Below are 24,912 nucleotides of genomic sequence, written 5' to 3' on the forward strand. Positions count from 1 at the left end.
GGTACTACACTCAGGGTAGTAGAGAATGAAAAACCCCTGGGGTAATTGTGCAGTCAGATATGAAGTTTTCTGAGCAGTGCACAGACAGTTGTCTGTGCACTGCAAGAATAGCTCACGGAGTCTTGTCAATGATATACAGGAATTTTTAAGCAGGAATAAGGAGGTGATTATCCCCTTGCATAAGCCACACCTTGAGTACTGTATACAGGTCTGGAGGCCTTATTTTAGGACAGATGTACAGCTGCTCGAAAAAGTACAGAGAAGGGCAACAAGACTGCCAAATGGAACCAAGGGTTGCCCTTACAAAGAAAGGGCTTAAGTTCTGGAAATTGCAGTCTGGAGACTAGGCACCTGTGAGGTGTATAAGGCCTTGAATAGTTTGAGCAAGTTCAATGTTGATGGGATTCTTTCTCTTCCCCAGATTAATCACCTGAGGGGACATGAATTAAAATGAGGAAAGACAGTTGTAGAATAATGTGCAGAAATTTGCCTGTAGCCAGTGGGTTGTCGATTTCTGGAACAAACTTCCATCTGTCATAGAATTTGACAGCTTAAATAAATTCAAGGCAAAACCAGACAAACATTTGGAGTTAATGGATAGGTGAAATGGAAGGGTTTTTTTTTTTTTTTTGGCCGATACTATATAAGCTTGTTTTCTTGCATGATATGCCAATGCTAAACTTCATTTGCACTAAATATGCTAAGGCTGTTCAAGATAGTAATGTAGCTTTTCCCTGGCTTGTATCAAAATCTCTAGTTTTATTTTCTGCCTACACTAAAGCTGATAACAGTTGTAAATAAGTCTATTAATCAACCTAAACAATTTTGAATAAGCTAAATGCACAAAATTTGTTTCTTATTCAGATGGCTGTCAAGCCTTCTTTCTGGCCTTTGATTAAGCCAAATTTTTTTTTTTTCCATACTTCCACCTCTGCTACAACCTGATGGTTCTGCTTCCTCTTCAGCTGCACATAATGCTATGCTGACTTATCAGCATTCTGCTTTAAGTTTTGCAACAATGTTCATGGAAAGTTGCCTCCTTCTGCATCAAACACAATTCACCCAATGCTTATAATGGTCTTGTGACACAAGAACATCATTATAAGACTTCTGAACAATGGCGATGCCATGAAGTCTCCCAGGTCCTGATGGCTTTTCTCTTGTTCTCAAAATTGGAGAAAGTACAAAAGATTTTTATCCTCTTATTCCACAAGTGTTTTTTGTTCTATATGGAAATTTGCTCATATCCAGCCACTTCCTAAAATGTGAGACAATTCATCTCTTCCACATATCATCCCATTGCACTCACCTCCATTCTTTCTAAAGTAATACAGAAATCCATTAACTGATAAATCTTCCACATCTCGAAACCTTCCATCTGACTACCAACTGCTAATAAGGATTCCGCCAGTGTCTACCAACTGGCAATGTCGCAGCTCACATTACTCACCTGAAGACAAATCCTGCAGAAGAGTTCTGCGAAACTCAAGCAATTCCTTTTTACATTTCCAATGCTTTTTATTAATGTTTGGAATAAAGGTCTTCGCAACAAGCCTCTATATTATGGTTTACCTTTATATTTTGTAACTGGGTAGCCAGTTTTCTTTCTGATCATTCAATGCAAGTGATAGCAGATGGTTCTCTGACTTCTGATTTCTCAATTTCTTTAAAAAAGAAAGTAATAAATAGTAATTCTCCAGTACAGCCACTCCCCGACTTACGAAAAGGTTGGGTTCCGCAGAACTTTACACAAGTCACATTTTACGTAAGTCGGAATTTCCCTAAATGCTTATGCAGCACTCAACTATGCACGCTGAATTTGATTGAAGCAAAAAAGAAATGTTCGACGAACACGTAAATAGAATTATTTATTCAATTTTTTTATCACATGCACAGGAAAAATTACAAATTACAAGAAGAGAGGAGACAGGCATAACGTCAGCAAGTTTTATCTTTTGAGCATCGTTGCCAGAATTAACTTGCCAGCTGATAAGCATGCCATTGTGGAAGTTGAGGGCTGTGGAGAATTAGAAGTGGCTTTTTCAAACACATCACAAAATTTCTCAGTAACTGCAGAATCAGCACTGGCGACTTCACTGCATACTTTAATGTTTTGGAAACCAGTGCGATGCTTGAACCTATAAAACCACCCGTTGCTTGCTATGAACTTGGCTTGGGGTTCACTATACTTATCCTTAATATCTTCATAAATACTTCTTGCTATTGCTTGAATGGCCATTGGACTCGGGGCACTTGCTTCTGAATCTGATTTTCCATCCATATTACTAATAGCTTTTCCATATTTTATATAGCACCTGAATGCTGTTTTTTGATTTGATTGCTGTTGATCTTGACACCATTATGCCTGGCATTTGTGGATTATGAAAAGGCATTTTGCTCCATACAGCATAAGGCAATGTTTCGGGCACTGGAAAGACAAGGCATAGATATCCCATATATTATGATTTGGAAGAAAATATATGAGAGTGCTACCTCTTTTATTAGACTAGACAAAGAATGTAGGAAATTTAAAATCGAGAAAGGAGTTCAACAAGTAGACACAATATCTCTGAAGCTGTTTACTGCTGCCCTTGAGGAACCTTTCAGAAGATTAGACTGGTCGCAGAAAGGAGTCAATGTGAATGGAGAGTACCTAAGCCATTTATGATTTGCAGATGACTTTGTGGTCATAAGCCACGATCCCAAAGAATTAGAGGAAAATCTTAATCAGTTATGCACAGTTAGTAAGGATTTTGGACTAAAGATGAATATGGCTAAAACAAAAGTAATGATGAACAAGTATGCCACGGAAAGGGAAATAATGATTTGAAGGAGCAGTAATTGAAAAGGTGGAGTCATATACTTATCTGGGACAAGTTATTAGCTGTAATAATGATAAATGGCTGGAAGTCAAGAGAAGAATAAATTTTGGATGGATAGCATTCAGGAAATATAGTCACATACTGAAGAGCAATATTCCAGTTTGTCTGAAACGTAAAATAATGAACCAATGTATACTCCGCACCATGACATGGAAGTGAAACTTGGGCACTCGCCAAAAGAATGGAAGAAAAGCTGAGAACTACACAGCGAAGAATGGAACGAATTATATTGGGAATCAGACTGTTAGATAAGAAGAGAAACACATGGATTAGGCAGCAAACTCAAGTAAAGGACATTCTTATCAAAACTAAAATTCTAAACTAGCTCGAAGACATGATGACAGATGGACAAAGGAAATAACAGAATGATACCCAAGAGGAGCTAGAAGAAAACCTGGAAGCCAAAGGCGGAGATGGATAGATGAAATTCATTAGTTTTTGGGTAGTAAATGGATGGCCAGTGCTCAAAACAGAAGGAACTGGAAAGTTGCTGGAGAGGCCTTCATCCTGCAGTGGATTGAAAATGGCTGATGATGATGATTCACCTTGCACTTTCCATTGGTCCCTTTCCCTTCGCTGTTGTAATAAGTAAATAGAAATGAAGAGAAGATTCTGAAAATTTATGTTTTTTTTTATATGATTGAAGATTTCAGTGAAGGTGGAACACATTTTACCATAATGCAAAAACCCAAAGAATTCCAGTTATCGATATTACCGCAAATGCAATAAAATAGAGTTCACTACCTATTTATAACAGATTGCACTAACAGAAAAGCACAATAAAAAAAAAAAAATTGTTTTATGGTAGTGATCTCCAGAAATGTGTTTAAGAAAAATATCACAAAGGCATTAAAAATTGATTTTTATAATGGAACGAATTGATTTTTACATGGTAACAAAGAAAGTGTGTTGCAATTTCCATTATAAAAATGACCTTTTAGAGAGATAAATAACTTAGTTATATAGCAAAAATTTGAACTTCCTAGGTCTTGGAATGAATTACTAAAAAAATAAATAAAAAATGTGCTATTAGGTTCACAGTATGATATTTTCACAATACCTCCATTTATTCCTACAGGAAGCAAAATACGTTTCCACAATTTTTTTAAGTTTGTACCGGCCAGAAAATGTTTATTGGAAGGCACATTTCCTGTTTTCTGAAAATGTGCCCTTCTGAAATTGTTGCAAAAACCAGGTAAAAACAAACCCCAGGAGCTTTCAACCAATATCACTGTTACCTAACACAGGCAAGTTGTTTGAGAGATTGATTTTCCAGTGATTAAGTGACTTTATGAATTTACACTACAATGAGTTGCCATTTCAGTATAGTTTTAGAAAATCCAAATCTTCTGAGGTCGCGATTAATGATTTAGTGCTTACGTTAAAAATGCAGATAGTAAATATATTCTTGCTTTGTTCATTGACTTTGCAGGAGCTTTTGATTCAGTCTGGCACGAGAGTATTCTTTACTCGTTAAGACAGCTCCATTGTCCAGGGAAAATATACCGGGTTGTAATAAGCTATTTAACTTCAAGGCAAATAATTGTAAGGGCACAGCATTTAACTTATAGGAAATTAGTGTCTAAGGGATGCCACAGGGATCTGTGTTGGGTCCCCTATTTTGGAATTTGGTTCTGAACCAATGGCTTAAATTGAGACAAACAGTTTGCCATAAAATAGCATTTGCAGATGACCTGCTTATCTATGTGCCTGGTAACCCAAGAAGGGATATTGAAGCGTTTTAGGCTGCAATGGTTCTTCAGAATTTAACATCATGGGCTATTGTAAATAAATTAACGGTTTCAGAAGAAAAAACAATTATGATGTTAGTTAAAGGTCACCTTGATATCAATCGACCACCAAAAATTTTGTTAAATTGTAAACAAATTAAATTTGTTACCCAAACTAAGTATCTAGGTGTTTTATTAGATGCTAGGTTAACTTTTATTCCACATTTGAATTATTTGATGAATAAAATTAAGCGTTTTAGTGCAGCAGTAATACAGATTTCTAGATCAGAATGGGGGTTACGTAGATCAGTTTTAAATTTTTATTATACAGCAGTTTTCTGCCAATAATGACTTTTGTATCATCAGTGTTGGTAACTTGTGTGAATAAGATTAAGTTTAAAGACAAGTTAAATTCTGTGCAAAGAACAATGCTGTTGGCAATTCAGAGGGTTTGAAGAACTGTGTCAACAAATGCCCTGCAGGTATTAGCAGGCCACATACCGTTAGATCTTTTTATAATATATAGAGCTTTCTGTTACCATATTAGGAAATATAATAATTTCACATGTTTAAACATTGATCCTAAGGTTGAAAAGAAAAGAATATATGCTAAGTTAATGGAAAACTGGCAAGCCAGATGGACGGATAGTATTACTGGTGCTGTCACCAGACATTTTATTCCAAGTGTGTCTTTTTCACGTTTTAAACTGAATAAGTGTTTTTTTCTAGTACGGAGACTTCTTTTTTGTTAACAGGGCATGGTATTTTAAATAGTAAATTATATTATTTTGGATTAAAGTTAAAGTTGTATGAGAATTACAGAGCTCAATTAAAGAATGTAATTAGTGACTTGAGATATGGAAATGAAAATAACTACTTGTCAGATTATAATAAGTTTGTTTCTTTTCGAAGGTTTGCTATTTCTGTATTTCTAAAAAGAAGACATCAGCCTTGATATTTGTAAACTAATAGCTGTTCACGGTATAGATTTTTTTTCTCTCCCCCCCCATCCTATTCTTATCCTGGTTTTTATTTTATTTATTTATTTATTATTTTTTTTTGTTTGCTGGCACTGTGGAAATTAACATCATCACCATCGGCCATTTTCAATCCACTGCAGGATGAAGGCCTCTCCAGCAACTTTCCAGTTCCTTCTGTTTTGAGCACTGGCCATCCATTTACTACCCAAAAACTCATGAATTTCATCTATCCATCTCCCCCTTTGTCTTCCAGGTTTTCTTCTAGCTCCTCTTGGGTACCATTCTGTTATTTTCTTTGTCCATCTGTCATCATGTCTTCAAGCTAGTTTAGAATTTTAGTTTTGATAAGAATGTCCTTTACTTGAGTTTGCTGCCTAATCCATGTGTTTCTCTTCTTATCTAACAGTCTGATTCCCAATATAATTCGTTCCATTCTTCACTGTGTAGTCTCAGCTTTTCTTCCATTCTTTTGGTGAGTGCCCAAGTTTCACTTCCATAAGTCATGGTGCGGAGTATACATTGGTCCATTATTTTATGTTTCAGACAAACTGGAATATTGCTCTTCAGTATGTGACTATTTCCTGAATGCTATCCATCCAAAATTTATTCTTCTCTTGACTTCCAGCCATTTATCATTATTACAGCTAATAACTTGTCCCAGATAACTATATGACTCCACCTTTTCAATTACTGCTCCTTCAAATCATTATTTCCCTTTCTGTGGCATACTTGTTCATCATTACTTTTGTTTTAGCCATATTCATCTTTAGTCCAAAATCCTTACTAACTGTGCATAACTGATTAAGATTTTCCTCTTAATTCTTTGGGATCGTGGCTTATGACCACAATGTCATCTGCAAATCGTAAATGGTTTAGGTACTCTCCGTTCACATTGACTCCTTTCTGCGACCAGTCTAATCTTCTGAAAGGTTCCTCAAGGGCAGCAGTAAACAGCTTCGGAGATATTGTGTCTACTTGTCGAACTCCTTTCTCAATTTTAAATTTGCTACTGTCTTTGTCTAGTCTAATAAAGGAGGTAGCACTCTCATATATTTTCTTCAAAATCATAATATATGGGGTATCTATGCCTTGTCTTTCCAGTGCCCGAAACATTGCCTTATGCTATATGGAGTCAAATGCCTCCTTTTCATAATCCACCAAATAATGGTGTTTTATATTCATTTTCCTTCTCCATTAGCTGTGAAATTACATGAAGGTGATCCATAGTTGATAATCCTGTCCTAAAGCCAGCTTGCTATTTCGGTTGATTCTCATCAAGTATTCTTTCTAATCTGTTAGTAATGACCCTTGTGAACAACTTGTAGATGTGGGATAACAAGCTAATTGGTTTATAATTTCCAATTTCTGATTTATCTCCTTTCTTATGCAGCAAAACTATGATTGCATTATTCCACTGCTTAGGCGTCACACCTTTTCTAATGCACTTTGTGAAGAGCCTTGCCAGTTTTTGTGTTATGTCTCTTCCTCCCAATTTTAACAACTCTACAGTAACTTCATCTTCCCCTGGGGCTTTCTGATTCTTCATTTTCTTCAATGCATGTTCTACCTCATCAGGAAGAATATCAGGTATGCCGAATGTGTTGCTACTTTGCAATCCATCATCCCCACTGCTGGCACCATTCCCTCGCTCCTTGTATAATTCTCTATAGTAGTCTTCTGCTATTTGAATTATGCATTCTCTGCTGTTTATAAGTACACCATTGCTATTCTTCAGTTCCATTTGTCTTTCTGTATTACTGCTCATGGCTGCTGATTTAAATCCTTTGTTTTCCCTTAATGTTTGTTCTACTTTTCTTGTGTTAAATCTTCCTATGTCCTCTCTGAGTCTCTTTCTAATGGCTTTGCATAACTCAGTATACTCAATTTTCTCCCTGTCTGTGCTTTTCTTGCTCTTCATTTGTCGTCTTTGGTTCATCATGACAAGTGTTTGACTAATTTTTTCTTCTTTGGATTTCTGTTTCCCTATAGGTTTCTTGGGCTTTATCACTTTCAGAAAGTTGTAGTATTCCTCGTCGATATCTTGGTCCTGAGTAGTCTGCAGAAGTTCAAACTTGTTCTTAAGTTCCAGTACATACTGCTTTTTCTCCTCCTCTGTTATCTCGAAGACCTTTGTATTATTTACTCGAGTCAGTTTTTTCCTTTCCTTTCCTACATCTATATCAAGTGTACATCTTACCATTCTGTGATCACTTTCAACATTTACCTTATTCAGGATGGTAAAATCATTCAGAATATATCTTCTGTTAGTGAGGATGAAGTCGATTTCATTAGTTGTTAATCCATTTGGACTCTTCCATGTCCACTTTCTGTTCACCCTTTTCTTGAAAAGTGTTCATTACTGACAGTCCTTGAGATTCTGCAAATTCCACAAGTCTTTCACCTCTTATTTCTTTCATCAATTCCAAAATTTCGTATAGTTCCTCTTTCTGCACTGTTTTGCCTTTTTCCAACCTTAGCATTGAAGTCCCCCATAATAATAGTGTAGTGGGTTTTCTGCTCATCTAGAAGACTCAATTTCGGTGTACATTTCTTCAACCTCTTCATCATCATGGTGAAGAGGTTTATCACTTGATAAACTCATAAGTGATTCATTTCTTCTTCTTGTTTCAGCCAAACCGATGATATTCCAATTCACATTTTCTAATTCCTTTTCCAGCTCTAGTGGTAGATGACTTTCATCAACCGGTGAAATACCACCACTTTGCTTATTGGAGGCGTGAAGTGGTGAAACCCATATTTAGTCTCTAGAGGAAAGTTTCCGGCATCCCTCCCCACATACTTCACCTTCAACCCATGCACAGTACTAAGTACTAAAGGTTTTGATACCTTTCATGTTTGGCATTTTCATAATATCCTGTCTTCACCGATCTTATGTTATAACAGGCCAAGTTCAGTTTCCGTGCATGGCAGCCTGGTCGTACCCAGAGATTCTTAGCACCCTCTGCTTCCACTCTGATCCTCTCGCTGCCATAAGAGGGAAAGTGAAAGCTGCTGGGGACTTAGGGCCATTTCTTTTGTCGTGCTGTCATATGCTGGAGGGTTTGATCTTTTCCTCTTCACGCTGACCAGGCGTCTTGCAGAGAACCACTCTACACGTTCGTTGCCACCTAAGTGACGTAACAGGGCTTACCATCGAGAAGGTGTGCACGAGTGGATTTTAGGGAGGCAGGCCAACCGGGCTTCTCCTAAATCTTCTGTAATAGAGAGATATTGGATCCATCAGTGTTTTAATCTGAGTGTCTGATACCTGTTCCCCTCTAACATAGTGCGAGATAAATTGCCAGGGTGAGATTTGGGTGGGGGTAGAGGCTTTTTCCCCCCTAACCACCCTGGTTTTCATTTTTTTTTTCTTTTTACTATTTATTTATTATTATTTTTTTCCCTTCCTTTTAGTTGTGTTTGCTGGCACTATGTAAGTAACTAAGTGCGGGATTGTGGACCAGAATGGTGTCTTTTTTTTTTTTTTTTTTTTTAATTCCTCTGCCCACAGGAGTAGGAAGCTTTGATTCCTGAATACCTGTGTGGGGAGGAGAGATTTATTAGTTTATTTTTTATTATATATATATTTTTATTATTATTTGGTTTTTTTTATTTATTTTTATAAATATTATTTATTATTATTATTTTTTTATTAGTTATTTTATTTATCATTGTTATTTTTTTATGTATTTATTTTTTGCTGGCACCCTCTGGTCTAGCACTTCCGCCAGAGGGTGCAGGAATTTTGTGCGGTCAACACAGTAGACCTAGGTCCAGTTCCACGTTCATAAGGACGAGCATCAGGTAGCAGTTATTCTAGGTGATGACTGCTCTCTGGCGGCTGGTTTCCTGTATAAGGATAATAAAGTCAGTGATATTAGGTGGATTTGAACAAATGTCTATGGGCTACCAAAGACAATAATAATAAATATAGTTCTAGTGTTGATTATCCGGTCTTCGATGCTGATCACGAATCCTTCAATGTTCAGGGAAGAGCGTCCCTCTCTTAAGGATTGCAATGGAAGCCATTTTATTTGTGATCTTGATGGAGGTCAATGTAGTTTCTGCCATGTGCTGTCTTCTTTGCCCATCTTTCTAGCTTCGTTTGTAATGTCTGGGTGAGTGGGGTATGCTGCTTGTTTATCTTCTTTGTGTCCTGGTTGAGTGCTGCTGTGTTTTTCTGAAAGTAATCCTTCAGGTTAGCCATCACTGTTTTCTGTCGCTCAATGAGGTTTGTCAGGCTCCTTCCTCCCTCCCTCTTTCCAAGCTGCTGTCTCTCTCTCCATTGCAGACTCCAGTTGATGTTGGCAGCTCTTGGTCATGTTTAGACTCGTCTTTCTTCTGATATCCTCCAGCTTGGTGTTAGTCCAATTTGTGATCCCAAAGGAGTACATTAGCACCGGGACTGCAAAGGTGTTTATGGCTTTAACTGTGTTCACACCATTCAGCTTTCCTTTGAGTAGACTGCTAAATCTCTAATAGTATTTTTTAGTCAGGCAGCCCTTGATTTCCTTGTGCTGTAACTGCTGAGCCTACATCATCTCCAAGTATTTGTACATCTGCCACCTCTTTCATGGCTCTGATCTCTTTACCAGTATGCCGCTGGTGTTTTCGGCAACTAATTTCGCTGATGCAGTCTGCAGGGCTCGCATTTGTTACACCAAATTCCATTCTAATATCATTGCTCAATTCTTCAGTGAACCTGAGTAGCTATTGGAGCTGCTTCTTTGTTGCCACATAGAGCTTGATGTCATCCATTTATATCATGTGGGAGAGGGTGTACCAGTTTTTCCTTTCTTCATTGAGGTTATATTCATACTTGCTGATGTTCAGCATGGCAGATAACAGGTTCAGTGCTAGACAGAACCACAGTGGGCTCACGGCATCTCCCTGAAAGATTCCTCTCCTGAAGGGGATTGGCCTGGTTGTGATGTTCTCCATCTTAATGGTGGTACTTCATTTTGCCATGGTTGCTTTTAAGGAATTTTTTCACCGTCAGATTGATTTTGGAGATCTCTATTAGCCAGCTATGAGCCATGAAGTCAATGGCCTTGCAGTAATCGATGTAGGCCATGTACAGTTGCAGTACTTCTTGTAGGCTTTCTCTATAACTGCAGTATGGTTAATTGCTCCTTTCTGCTGTTCAGCCATTATGAGTTTGTCTGTGGCAACCATCTTATGCAGTTATGAACGAGAGGGGATCCACTCGATTGTATACGACAGTAGCATGTAAGTGTATGAATGAAATGGGTGATGATTGACTGAGACAGGAGTAAAAGTAGTTATGGTAAAAGGGAATGAAAATGATTTATGGTGAATGAGAGTGGCTCAGAATGAATGCAAAAGAGTGAAAGACACTTATAATTCAGACAGTTCATGGATTTGTTAAGAGGAACTCTTACCTGACAAATTTCATTGGATACTATGATGTGGGCAAAAAGGAACTGGATGCAAAAAATAATTTTTAAATCATATACTTGGATTTCAGGAAAGCTTTTGATACTGCTGCACATGAAAGACTACTGTACAAATTGGAGTAATATGGTATTAAGAGCAAGTTGCTACTATGGATAAAAGAGTGATTGAGTGGGAGAAGACTGACTGTTAATCAATGGATGCTGCTCTTTGTGGACTGTTATTAGTGGAGTCCCCCAGGGTTATGTGTTTGGCCCACTGTTGTGTTTTTTTTTTTTTTTTTTTTATATATTTATCAATGATATTCATAAAGTTATATCAGGCTTAATGTCCAAGTATGCAAATGATACAAAGGTTGGCAAGGTTGTTAATGACAGTAATGGTAGTGTGCAACAGGATCTAGAAAACTTGAGCAGGTGGGCTGAGATGTAACAACTAAAGTATAACATTAAAAAATGCAAAGTACTGCATTTGTGGTAGTAGTAGTAACCCCAGAGAAATGTACCAGTTGTGTGGTTCTATATTTAGGATGGTAGAAACTGAAAAACTGAAAACAGAAAAAGATGGTAGAAACTGAAGAAACATTGTGCAGTCAGATATGAAGTTTTCTGAGCAGTGCAGACGGGGTGCCAGGACAAGTCATGGGGTATTGTCAATGATATTCAGGAATTTTGCTAGCATGGATAAGGAGGTGATTATCTCCTTGTATAAGACAATGGCCAAATCACACCTTGAGTACTGCATACAGGTCTGGAGGAAGGATGTAGAGTTGCTTGAGTAAGTATAGAGAAGGGCAACAAAATTGGTGAGGGGAATGAAGGGGTGCTCTTACCAAGAAGTGCTAAAATTCTGCAAATCGCAGCATCTGTAGACTAGACACCTGCAAGGTGATCTGACTTAAGTGTATAATGGGTTGAACAGGCCCAGAACAGATGTGACTCACTCCTTTTTTGTTGTTGTTGTTTTAATGGGCTTTCCCTGCCTGTAGCCTTGGCTACCACAGTGTTCGCCCCAGTAGTGCTTCACCCTCCCTACTGCCCAGCATGCCTCCTTGTGGCGCCAGATGGCAAACCAGAGATTTGTGTGTGAAAACACAGGCCCCTAGGCTAAGAGGCCGGATGAACAACACAACCAACATAACGCGCACTAACACTACACAGTCACTAACCTACATTAATCCGGCCTTTACAGAGTATTTTGTATTCATCACACTGCTAGATGTGGAGTTGGGGGGGGGGGACCCTCAGAGCCGCATTACAATTAACATCTAGGCCTGGTGTAGCCGAGTGGTCAGGAGTGAGAGTGTATAGCACGCCTTCCTTGAGTGGACCGGGGTTCAAGCCCGTGGCTACTAAATACAATATATATTTGCATTGATGATTAATGGTAATATCTACTGACTTGGTTGTCGTGCCAGAGTATAAACAGAAAAATTTATTTATTATACACCACACACTATGTCCAGCCATTATATTCTTGCTCTTAAAGTGGGTCAGATATCTTCTTGGTTATGCAGCTGGCCATGATCTTGTACATTTTTGGGAGACAGGTGGTAGGCCAGTCTGGATTGTGTTGGGTCTCTGTTTCGCTATCATGTGGGTCTATTATTATTAAATTTATTTTTTCTTTTTGTACTGTGCATATATGTCTTTAGTCTTCCTTTTAATTTTATGACTTGAATCAACATGCTTTTTTTTATATATTACAGGACAGTTCATTTGATAGTGTTACTATTTCAATTTACAGAAGGCTACATGTAATGAGAAACTTCATAAATAAAAGGACGTCGACGAATTATTGTGTCACGTTTGTTTTTTTTTTTTTTTTTTTAATGCTAACTCAAATAAATAGTGATCTAAATGAAAGAATGCTAAATTATTTTTGTTAAAGAAAATAACTCAGCAATAAAACACTCAAAATTTAGTCACAGATAATTGTCTTCCAAATTTTTCATTCATTCCAGATTATTTTAGTGTACTACACAAAAATACAAATAAAAAAACATTAGTGGCTGCAGTTAAGAGCCAAATGATGCACTGTTCATTTCATAGGATGGCAAACATAAAATAATAAATGAGTAAAGGAAAAGAATTAAATAAAAATTAAAACCAAAAGGCATTCAATTCATTAAATGGAAACCAAAAACAATAATGTTCATTAGTTCAAGTGACCAGATGTAGAATTAAGGAGTTAAATAAGGTCAAATAAGTAATAATTTAAAATATAATGGCAAGACATTGGCAGGTATGAAGGAGATTAATATGGGTCATGTGCCAGTTGCAATAAACATTAATAAATAAAGAATTTTATATCCACACTACTGGGTTTCAGTACAGTGCAACAGGTGCACTGGGCTTACTATACCAAAACCTATTATTACTACTCACCTGAACCCAACAGGGTGCAAGTAAAATTATTTATTAATCTTTATTGCAATGGGCACACATGACTCATTAATCTCTTCCTATGCTGCATTTTAGCCATTATATTATTAAAACCATTCAAAATATTTAGAAACAGTTATTAAAATATTATATATATCATAATAATTATATATTTAAAAATGTGTGAAAAAAGAAAAAAATTACCATGTGTATGCTTCATAAATTAAAGTATAAGAAGAGATAAATTGGTGGCTCCACTGTCTATACGTTTTAACATGTAACCAGAATTAACATTATCGTCTAGGGGAGTTGACACTGTTTTAATTTTTATCTTACTACTCTGTGGGCCGCATCTGCATCAACGTGGCAGATGCGGCCCACACACTTGCTCAACCCATTCAAGGCCTTGAATGGGTTGAGCAAGCTGAATTCTGATGGGACCTTTCCACTTGTTCAGATTACGAACCTAAGGGGGCATAAATTCAAATTAAGAAAAGACAGATGTAGAATAGATGTGCAGAAATTTGCCTTTAGCCAGCAGGTGGTTAATTGCTGGAACAAACTTCCATCTGTCATTGTGGATTGATAAGTTAAATAAATTTAAGGAGGAACTGGACAAGCATTTGGAGGGAATGGTGTGATTTTTTTTTTTTTTTTTTGGCTGATGCTGCATGAGCTCATAACACTTACACCACATGCCACTACTACTACTGGCAGATGCAGCCATCTGCCATACATTGATGGCAGATGTTATTTTGTTATGTTCTGCCAATTTGTTATGGCAGATGTGGCCATCTGCCATAACAAATTGGAGCAATGTTGTTTGAAGGGCAAGTTACTGCTTATCATTAAGGGCAAATTACTGCTCTAGATAAAGGAATGGTTGAATGGGAGAAGATAAGAATGCTTATTAATGGGCACCACTCTTCCTGGGCTAATTTTATTAGTGGGATCCCAAGATCCAGTGCTGGCCCATTGTTGTTTTCTATATTTATTAATGAATATATATATCAGGCTTATGGTATAAGTTTGCAGATGATAAACAGCTTGGCAGGGTGGTTTATAACACTAATCAAGATAAACTCCTACAACTGGATCTAACAAAATTATGCAGATTGCTGAGAAATGGCAGTTAAAGGTTTAACGTTATACAAAGTGCTTTGAATGCAAAAGAATTCTGTAGCTACCGTGCATAGCTTCGTATATTACAGTTCCCACAATCAGTATCCGTGACCTATAACTTTATTCGAATTATTATTTTTAATAGAAGACTTCCCTTTAAAAATATAATTCGGGCACTAGTGTTCCTTTTCACAAATCTAATCAATTAATTCCTCTCCATCCTCAAAGAAAAATAAACTTATAAACTAAATAACAAAATGTTTTTATATAGACAAATTTTTGTCGATCAGTAAAGTACCACATCGATATATGGTACGAATTCCTATTTTATGGTAAATCAAAATCATATCCCCAAGTTCGAACAAACCGCATCCTAAAGCCATTTCAATGCAATCATTTCTAAACTACAAACAAATTGGTAAATGTGGCAAGATATTCATATTACAGAGTTATGGCCGCCATAGCGCTACTTTCAGCCAGTGCCACATCTCCCATACTGTATGCACGAAGGTTATACTAAGATTTACAGAACTAGTTTTCTATCTTTAAAAAGTTCAATACTCATTGCCTCTTTAGTCTACTATGTACCGAATTACAACAATATCAAAACAATGATTGCTAATCATTATAAAAATAATACTTTAAAAGAGGAAAAACTAAGAACAAAGGAACCAACAATTCTGTCATTAACAAAAATGGCTACCCTCCGCCATAGTTTAAAGGAGGCCATTTTGCAAAACGAATATGGCGGCGCCCATGATGCGTTGATGGCCGCATCTGCCAAAAAGGACACACTTAATACTAATGCTATCAACATTTTCTGCTGCCAGTGTAAACTGGGAAAAAGAGACAGAACATGTCTCACACCTCTAACATTCTTATATTCGATAATAAGACATACACTCCATTAAACGCAGGAAAATCAGGATGTTAGAGACGTACTACTACAAGGTAACAACTGCTGATACTAATAGCCAAAAATAGAGAAATGTATATAAACATTTACACGGCAGAAACTTACCTTCATCAGTACCCGATGCCCACATTGTAACAGAAAATTCGCCTTCTAAAGTTTTGATCTGCACTTGCTTCTGTTCCCATTTGCGTGTACTGCGGTCTGATGTTTCAAATGTCAGTTCGCCTGGAATCTTACCTTTATAACCAACTTTTTTAACTCTCCGGCCACGTTTTCCAGATGTACTCGGGCTAGTTTCAATCAACACTTCAGGATTGGGAACAGGAATATGATCATATCCAGTTAATGCTTCGGTCTCTGTCTCGGTACCACCGACGATTTCCTCCTGTGTTTGCAAAATTATTTCTTCCCGACCAGGCTCTGGAAGAGGCTGCAGTGCTACCATGGGCTGTCCTTCAACAGTTTCTACTGTTGTTTCCACTGTTTCAACAGACATCACCACCGGTATAGCTTCTATTTCCACTTCTTGTATTTCTGGCTGAATTTCAACCTCGGTAACAACATCTGAGGACGCCATGTTGCCTACTATTATGGCGGACATTCTTGTGGCTGTGCAGATTTGTGGCTCAATGTCACGTGATCGCTGAGAGACTTTCTATATGTATATATTGTTTTGCACTCTCCAACCTGGAAGAAGCATCATGCGATGTTTTTATGTTTGAGTCTCTAGTTGCGTGTATTATAGTTATTTTTTTTTAAAAATGGTTCGGTATACGCATTATATTTTTATACAATATATGTAGCTTTCGTTTCCTTAAAGCAAAAGTACGGAAAATGAGAATCATTCATAACAGAATAAAACACGTGGGTTGTCACTCATGATTTGCGCATAGTCTACTGTAGCCCAGGAGTGAAGTAACGCCAACCTAGGAGTGGCTCTTAGATGAAGTGAAATTTTTGATCTCTTCGATCTCGCGGTAGTCTTACATGCGAGTGGAGTGATGGGTGCACGCGTTTCAAGAACAGATTTTGAGTGGGTTTACACCGATGAGCCGCATGCTAGTAGGAGAAAGGAGATATTAAGTAAAAAAAATTTTTATATTTTATTTTTGCACGCTAATATGTAGTTAATTATATAATTTCGACATAATTAATCTAAGAGCGGTTTATCTCAATTTTGTTTACCATGCCGGAACCACAGATAAATATACTTCTAGTGTAAGTTTTGGAGGAATTTATTAAAGTATGACTTATGAAATTATTTTACTGAAAATAAACATGTTACGAATTTGTTCATTTCACGGAAATATTCGAGATACTGCGGGAAATAATAATGTAGTGATATAAAAGTCTAAGGAAAGATAAATCTATATATACACTGAAGATAAAATTTGATATAAAAAATGTTAGTCAATTAGCAAATTTCAGCTGGTATAAAAATGCGAAAAGATGCTAGTATTATTTGATAACAAAAAAGTTCTTTTAAAACTGACAATTTAAAAAGAACAATACGAAAGTTATAATTTTGAAATAAAGATGTCTGTTCTGTGATCTTTGAACCCCGTTGGGTACTAAAGATCACACTTTTCATCTCTAATGAGAAGTTGCACCTTGTAGCTATCAACCTATGGCTGGGAAGCCAGGGCCGTGCCGAGCCATTTTAGTAACTGAGGCAAGAATGAAAAATTGCGCCCCACTGTTAATCATGGCAACGTTGGCAATTATTTAATCTTTCATTTGGCACCCCCTTTCAGCTTTTAATCTAAGGCAAGAGCCTCGTTCGCCTCGGCACGGCTCTTATCCCAGCCCAATTCCCTACAATACAATCGTTAATAGGAATAAAAGAAAGGTCTCCATTAGCGTTCCACATTATGGATATAAATATTTAAGTGTTTCAGCTTCATATTTCGAAATAGTGTATTTCTTTATATAAATCTTGCCTTCAAATTTGTTGATAGTCTCTGATAAGCTTCTAATACCATCTTTCACATATGCTCATCTCTGAGCTTAACTTTCCACCTGTTTGGTTCTGTGATATCTATCACTAGGCAAATATCCAAAACCATTCATCTTGTACCATCCCACAGTTCAACTCTCAGGTTTTTCCCCCTTGTTGATAATTTGTTATTTTAATTATGTCTGAAGTACTTAAATTTACTGACTTGTTCTCATCGTTGACATGTACCAGCTGTGTTTTGTTTCACATTTTGTTACGGAAATTGAGACCTACTGAGGCTTGTCGCTAGTTTTTATAACTACCACTATACTCGACTATTCAATTTCAGTTGGGGAATTTTTTGTTATTTCCAAGTAATACAAAAAATTATTATAGCTTTATGCACATGAAACTGATTACTATTTATTTTCCAGAATGGTCATTCTTGGTGATCTTCATTGTGACAGTTGTGTATGTAAGCCATTATGCTGTGATTAATGGTTTTTTAATATAATATTTTACTTTTCAAGAATGTTATTTTTCTTCTGTAATTGCATTAGTATGTCAGTCTTCTTGTCTTTGTTTTGCTTGTTTAAAATGTATATAACAATTTTTACCTGAAGTTTTTCAAGTCTTTCATGTTCTTTATCTCTTAAGAAATGGTGCAGTCATGGAATCCATGAAACATTAGATTTCTGCAATTATTGATGGCTTTGTTTTTGTCAGCATAGGCTCTTTTCTGCAGATGTAGGATTCACTGTAGCATCATCAGGCTCCCACTGTTACATAAATAATGCACATGTAGTTGAGAGTGCCTCCTTCATTTGCTAGTTCCGATCCCTACATGTTGTCATTCAGATCACCTTTTTGATTTTTCATCTTTGAAAAACCCTCTTGCCTTCAGCATGCAAATAGTTTATAATGTATACTATATATATTTTATGTAACTAATCATATTTTAAAATAAGGAATATTATTATTATTTGACCATAATGGCTTTCCATTTTCACAAACAAAATATGCTGGAAATCAAATGGATTTATGACAAAAGCCTTATGCTATGAGAACAATATAATGTCATTATATGCATGAAGGGCATAGCCTCATTCTGTACATTGCTTTGAACAAACTGGGTATGCTACTTACTGCATTGATTTCAATATTGTGGAAGCACTCCATCACAAGTTGTATTGGTGTAGTGCTATTCTAAATAAAACACAGTTCCAATGAGGTGCCTCCATAGCCAGGTGGGCAGGAGCAGCAGTGCATAGCACACGCTTCATGATTAGACAGGGGTTCGAGCCCATGACCACCAAATACGGAGGATGCGGAAAGGTTAGAAAATGACCACTGCACATCCCCGGAGCAATATGGCCTTAGTTGCTAATGCTCCTAAAAACCAAACAACAACAACAGTTCCAATGTAGAAATATATTGCTATTTTATTTAATGCATGCCACTATCTATACCTGGCTTTTGATCCTTTTTGGGATCTCATCAGTGAGTAGGTTTAATATAACTGATGGGATCTCATCAGTGAGTAGGTTTAATATAACTGATGGGATCTCATCAGTGAGTAGGTTTAATGCTGAACAACTCAGCAATAGAAAATATCTGCAAGATATAAGAAAATGCTGTAAATAAAATGAAGTAAAATGGTGTATAGAAAAGCCTAATGCTACTGGTGCTATATAATATTATTGTTAGTATAAACCAGAGCTATATTCTATGTTGACTTCAATATCTGTAGAAGAATTCCGGTAGAACACTTCCGGAAGTATTCTACTTATCATATTGAGGTAAATTTCTCTTATTCTTCTACAAATAACATTATTGTACATTTATGCCATAAACCCATTTGACATAATTTATTTATTACACTTTCTCACATCTTGCATATTGTGGATATTTCCTGTAACTGGATTGTTCAGGCCTTTACTTTGCCTTCCTGCCCACCAATGAAATCCAAAAAAAAGATCAAACCCGAGTCTGGGTAGTGGTGCACATGCTCCAAGTAAATTGGTATACTTTACTGGAACAGTGAATTTTATTTAGAGTAGTGCAGTGCCAAGGCAGCTTGTGGCAGAGGGCTTCCAGAATAAGAGAACAATGCACTAAAGCAGCAAAGCTAAATATCACAATGAGGTTCCTGGCACTCCTTCAAATCTGCCGTGAGATCCTAAAGCAACTATACTACACTCCCCCCCCCCCAGAGAAAAACCAAAGATCATCACAAACCAGGGCTGCTGCTTCCATAAAATCCAGCAGCCCTCAATGGACCAACCCAGTTACTGTTAACAGTAAGCACGGCAACATCCATCAGCAAGCTCTTTGGAGAATTACTAGGCTGTCTGCTAGAGGTGTAACAGCTTCCCATTATAGAATTAAAATGTGACCAGTAATTCTTGACCAGATTTGACCAACGAAAACAAGAACTGTGCATAACTGATTAAGATTTTCCTCTAATTCTTTGGGATCGTGGCTTATGACCACAATTCGCTGAAACATTCTAAAACTGAAAACTATCAAGTGGGGAGACTTGTCTCCTCCTTAATAGAAATCAAGATAAGATTTGGAGAAGGATAGGTGACACGACGTATATAAACCCCTGGCACCACCATGCCGTGACAGGACTAATTATATGTCTATCATTGCTGCAATTAAAGATTCTATTCTATTCTATTGCTGCAATGTCATCTGCAAATTGTAAATGGTTTAGGTACTCTCCGTTCACATTGACTCCTTTCTGCGCCCATCTAACCTTCTGAAAGCTTCCTCAAGGGCAGCAGTAAACAGCTTCGGAGATATTGTCTCTCCTTGTCGAACTTCTTTCTCAATTTTAAATTTCCTACTGTCTTTGTCTAGTCTGATAAAGGAGGTAGCACTCTCATATATTTTCTTCAAAATCATAATATATGGGGTATCTATGCCTTGTCTTTCCAGTGCCCGAAACATTGCCTTATGCTGTATGGAGTCAAATGCCTTTTCCTAATCCACAAATGCCAGGCATAATGGTGTTTTATATTCATTTGCTTTCTCCATTAGCCGTGATATACCATTGTAAAAGTTTAGGAAAAGACTTAGCAAAGATGTCCAAAAGAGGTGATGTTCATTTCAGCAGTTACATTTTCCTTTATATCCTCAACATCTTGAAATACCTTCGCAGCAAGAGCCAGCCTCCTTTCTCTCAAAATTGCAGCCTCACCCAGGAAATATGTTTCAATAGTCTTTGAAGCACCTGTACATAGAATGCAGCATTGACCCTCTCCCCTTTGGGTAGATTTTCCTTGTGAATCACCTCTGTTTGTCAAAAAAGCTGTAAATGATTTTTGGGTTTTGTTGATGATTTTAAAGTCCACTGCCTGCTCTGATTCTTTGTCTGTGAGTCATACTGAAACACCCAACACTTATCCCCAGTGACAATTCAGTTGAGAAAATTAGGATTGCCTTAACAGCTTGGATGAAGTCTTCACATGATGCCACTCTGTTGCTTCTGTGAGGCTGTGTGGCACAAATTTTTCACAGACCTTCCTTATTCTTATCCTATTCCTCTGATCAACCATCCATTGTTGAGGGTCAGTTAATCTGCCATGGTAAGAAAAATGTTTGCAACTGTGTCCTCATTTCAAGAGGTTGATAGACACCCACTTCTTGGGTCATTACAAACATCCTCATCTACCTTTTGAATGCATATACCATAGTCAGAGTAGTGTGACTTAACCTTTCATCATCCTAAACAGTTTTTAACATTTCTGTTGCATATTTTCCTAGTTTAAAACAAAGTCTGATATTTATCCATTGCACAATCATGATATAGAATGAAACTGGTTGTTGCTTGCTACATGTCAGCATGCTGGACAACCTCTGTTATCACCATCTATGGGAGGAAATTTTAACTACAACATACCACTTCTGTTTATTTTTGAATGTTGAACTAACATGGCCTGGACATGGGCCGTTACTAACACAGACAGGAAATTGCATTCCTGGATAACCTGAGTAGCGGCTTTCTATTCTTCAATCATATACTGTTTACTTTCCTACAACTAAAATTCTTCCACACTCTGGGCTATTAGTGCAATATGAGGGCAGGACTGTCTATTTCTATCCTAATTACCTTCCTAATTTTGCCTCCCGTTAGCTAAACACCCAGACAATGACTTTTAACTATAATACATAACATTTACATAAAAGTATATATATATATATATACTTACTAGCTCTATCTATGCAGACAGTCACAAGATAGGCGAGTAGTTTCATGCAAATAACTTATACAAAAACTTCACAGATAACATACTTACATATATATATACACATACACACACTGGTATACACGTTATACCCTCTGAAATTCGATTAATAAGCCTGATATGTACTGGGTACTCTGCTTTTCATAACATTCATAGAGTATACCTTCTGCTAATTTTACGACTACAGCATTGGGTAAAGGGATGGTCGAGTAGGAAAGGCAGTGATTATTAATGGACATTGCTCTTCGTGGACCAATATTATTAGTGGACACAGGGTTCAGTGCTAAGCCCATTGTTGTCTTATTTATTAATGATATTGTGAAGGTATATCAGTTCTCAATGTGCATATATCACAAAGGTTGGCAGAGTAGGTAATGACAGTAATCAAGTCATGCTACTTTGATAGAAAAATTAGGCAGATGGACTGAGAAGATTGTTAAAATTTAACAGCAGTATGTTAAAGAGGCAACAAGAGGAATCAGTACTCTTGATCTGATTATCAGCAGCAATTATTCATCCATTAAGAACCTGCAGGTAAAAAACCCTCTGGGTTGGCAAAAATGCAAGGTACTTTATATAGGTCGCAGTAATTCCAGATTAATGTACCAACACTCGGGGTAAAAGATCCGGTGGTAATCATGCAGTCAGATACAAATTTCTCTGTAGTGCAGACATGCTGCCTGGACGGCCCATGGGGTTTTGTCAATGATGTACAGGAATTTTTCTTGCAGGGATAAGGAAGTGATTATCCCATTATACAAGCTAATGCTTATGCTGCATCTTGAGTAATGCATACAGGTCTGGAGATCTGATTTCAGGAAGAATATGGATCTGTTTGAATGGGCAACATACAAGAAGGGGCTCACATCTGGTGAGTATGAGCATGGCAAACCCAGGGTCCTGAGAGAGAGAGAGTCTCTCTCTCTCTCTCTCTCTCTCTCTCTCTCTCTCTCTCTCTCTCTCTCTCTCTCTCTGGGTAATGTGGGAATTTTTTTTTTTTTTTTGGATGGTGCAGCATAAGCTTCAGGCTTTCCTGTGCCATATGGCTAATAATAAGGGTAACAAGGTTGGTGAAGAGAGTTATTTGTTTGAGCTGAATTGTTTAAGGCTTTGAATAGATTGAGTGAGCACAATTCTGATAGCATTCTTCTTTTTGAATAGACCACATACGTAAAGAGGCATAACTTCAAACAGGGTATTTGGATAGATGGACAGAAATTTGCTTTCAGCCAACAAGTGTTTGATTGCTGAATCAAACTTTCATCTATTGTTGGAAGTTTGATTGCTGAATCAAACTTTCATCTATTGTTGGAAGTGGGTAGTTTGAATAAATTCAACCAAGAACTAGACAAGTTATTGTCAGGAATGGTGGGTTTTTTTTTTTTTTTTACTGATTCTATAAGCTTGCTTCCTTGGATCATTTGCCGCTTAATACTAATCCCAGATTAACATATCGACTTTGCAATACCATCACAACAGTGGTTTTCAACGTGCATGGTGCTACAAAGAATTTTTTTTATAGCTAAACTTTTTACAATCAAAAAACAGTGATGGAGATCAAAAGTGAATATTATACTAGAGCAGCAGCTCCAAACCTTTTTTTGACTCGCAAACCCCTTTCAACATAATATTTTTAATGCGAACCACTAAGCCTATATTCTCTGAAATCGTATAATATTTCAGAATTTTTATTATAAACTATTTCCAGAACTACATTTTTATAAGCGATTAATGCATAATAATAAAAATTATTAAGTATTATTTATACTTTGTAAAGCAGCTATTAATAAGTCCAAACTAGATTTCGAACAGGCTAATAGTAGAAACCTTGCTTTTAGTCCAAATGGTAGCTGAGCATTCTGGTCTCTTGCCAAAGCTATTAGCCACGATTTTTTCCCCATCTCTGTTCCCACCTCTGACAAAACCAGATGGTTCTGTTGCCATATCAGCCAAAAATAAAGCTGACCTGCTAGCATCCTGTTTTTCTTTCAATTCATGTATTGATGATCTTGGTAAATCACCTCAAACCATTCCCAGTACACTCCATTCAATGCCTCCCATGGGCTTCCATCAAAAGGATGTCAGAAGGATTTTGATGAACCTGATGCTAAGAAAACTCAAGGTTCTGATGGTATTTCTCCACTTATTCTCTAAACCTGTGCTCCTGGACTTACTCCTGTTCTTTGCTGCCTTTTTTCTCTTTCTTATTCGACACCTCCGTGGACAGGTGCAGCAGTGTGTAGCACACGTTTCTTGATTAGACCGGTGTTTGAGCCCGTGACCACCAAATACGGCAGATGCGGAAAGGTCAGGAAAGGAAATGACCACCGCATATCCCCAGAGCAACATGGCCCTAGTTGCTAATGCTCCTAAAAACCAAATAACAACAACCAAAGGTGTTTTTCCTTCTGCTTAGAAAATTGCTTATATCCAGCCAGTTCCTAAAAAGGGTGACAAAGCCCTTCCATCCAATTATCATCCCATTGTGGTTACTTCTAGTCTTTCCAAAGTAATGGAGAATTCAAATAACAGCCAAGTTTTAAAACTATCTAGAAATCTTTCATCTGATCAACGATTGTCTGTGTCATTCCACTGGTGATATTCTGGCTTATGTTACCCATCTATAGACAAATTCAGTGGAAACATTTGGTGAAACTCAAGCCATTTCTCTTGACATTTCAAAGGCTTTTGGTCGTGTTTGGCATAAAAGTCTAAATAAGCTTCCATCCTATGATATGCCAGCTGTTCTTTGTGACGGGGTATCCAGTTTCCTCTCTAACTGCTCATTGCAACTGATGTTAGATGGCTCTCTGTCTTCTAACTTGTCCACTAATGCTGGTGTTTCCTAAGGTTCAGTTCTTTCTCCCACTGTTTTCCTCTTCTATATTAATGACCTTCCATTGATCGGAAATCCTATCCATAGTTTTGCTGACAATAGTACATTGCATTCCACCTTCCAGTTTGAGAAACTTTGCCCTGCTCAAACAGCTTCAACTTCTCGAGTATCCACTGCCAAATCCTTAAATGCTGATCTCCAGATAACTTTCCAGTGGGGCAAAGATAATTTAATTTCAGTCCTTCTAAAACTCAGCCTGTCTTATATCTCGCAAAAAAGATTCTTCTGCTCCTGTGCTTATCTTTGATGACTCTCCAATTTCTAGGCAAAATCTTGAGGATTACCCTGACTTCTAATCTCTCTTGGCATAAAGCACATTACAAATATTTCTTCCTTTGCATTTAATAAACTGGGTTTTCTCTTTCACACTCGGTGTTATCTTTCTTCCAAACTGTTGT

General features: G+C 37.2%; 2 protein-coding genes across 3 annotated transcripts in view; one reads left to right on the forward strand and one right to left on the reverse strand.

The window, feature by feature from the left end:
- LOC150084776 (transcription factor YY2-like) overlaps positions 1 to 16,043 on the reverse strand; it is a 294,908-nt gene extending 278,865 nt beyond the window's left edge. For both annotated transcript variants that reach the window (XR_016547074.1, XM_090375533.1), the window contains exon 1: positions 15,535 to 16,043. Coding sequence is in view for 1 of the 2 variants with exons in the window: in XM_090375533.1 (XP_090231659.1) it covers positions 15,535 to 16,030 (496 nt within the window). In the remaining variant the exon portion in view is untranslated. The remainder of the gene's footprint in view (positions 1 to 15,534) is intronic.
- Positions 16,044 to 16,245: 202 nt separating this feature from the next.
- The window catches only part of ifc (delta4-sphingolipid-FADS-like protein ifc), a 97,332-nt gene continuing 88,665 nt past the window's right edge, over positions 16,246 to 24,912 (forward strand). Inside the window, exon 1 of the mRNA XM_090375534.1 lies at positions 16,246 to 16,512. Coding sequence (XP_090231660.1) covers positions 16,431 to 16,512 — 82 coding nt within the window. The 5' untranslated portion in view covers positions 16,246 to 16,430. The remainder of the gene's footprint in view (positions 16,513 to 24,912) is intronic.

Source organism: Mastigoproctus giganteus, chromosome 6, assembly GCF_048544385.1.
Source record: "Mastigoproctus giganteus isolate SK-2022 chromosome 6, ASM4854438v1, whole genome shotgun sequence".
NCBI lineage: Eukaryota > Metazoa > Arthropoda > Arachnida > Uropygi > Thelyphonidae > Mastigoproctus > Mastigoproctus giganteus.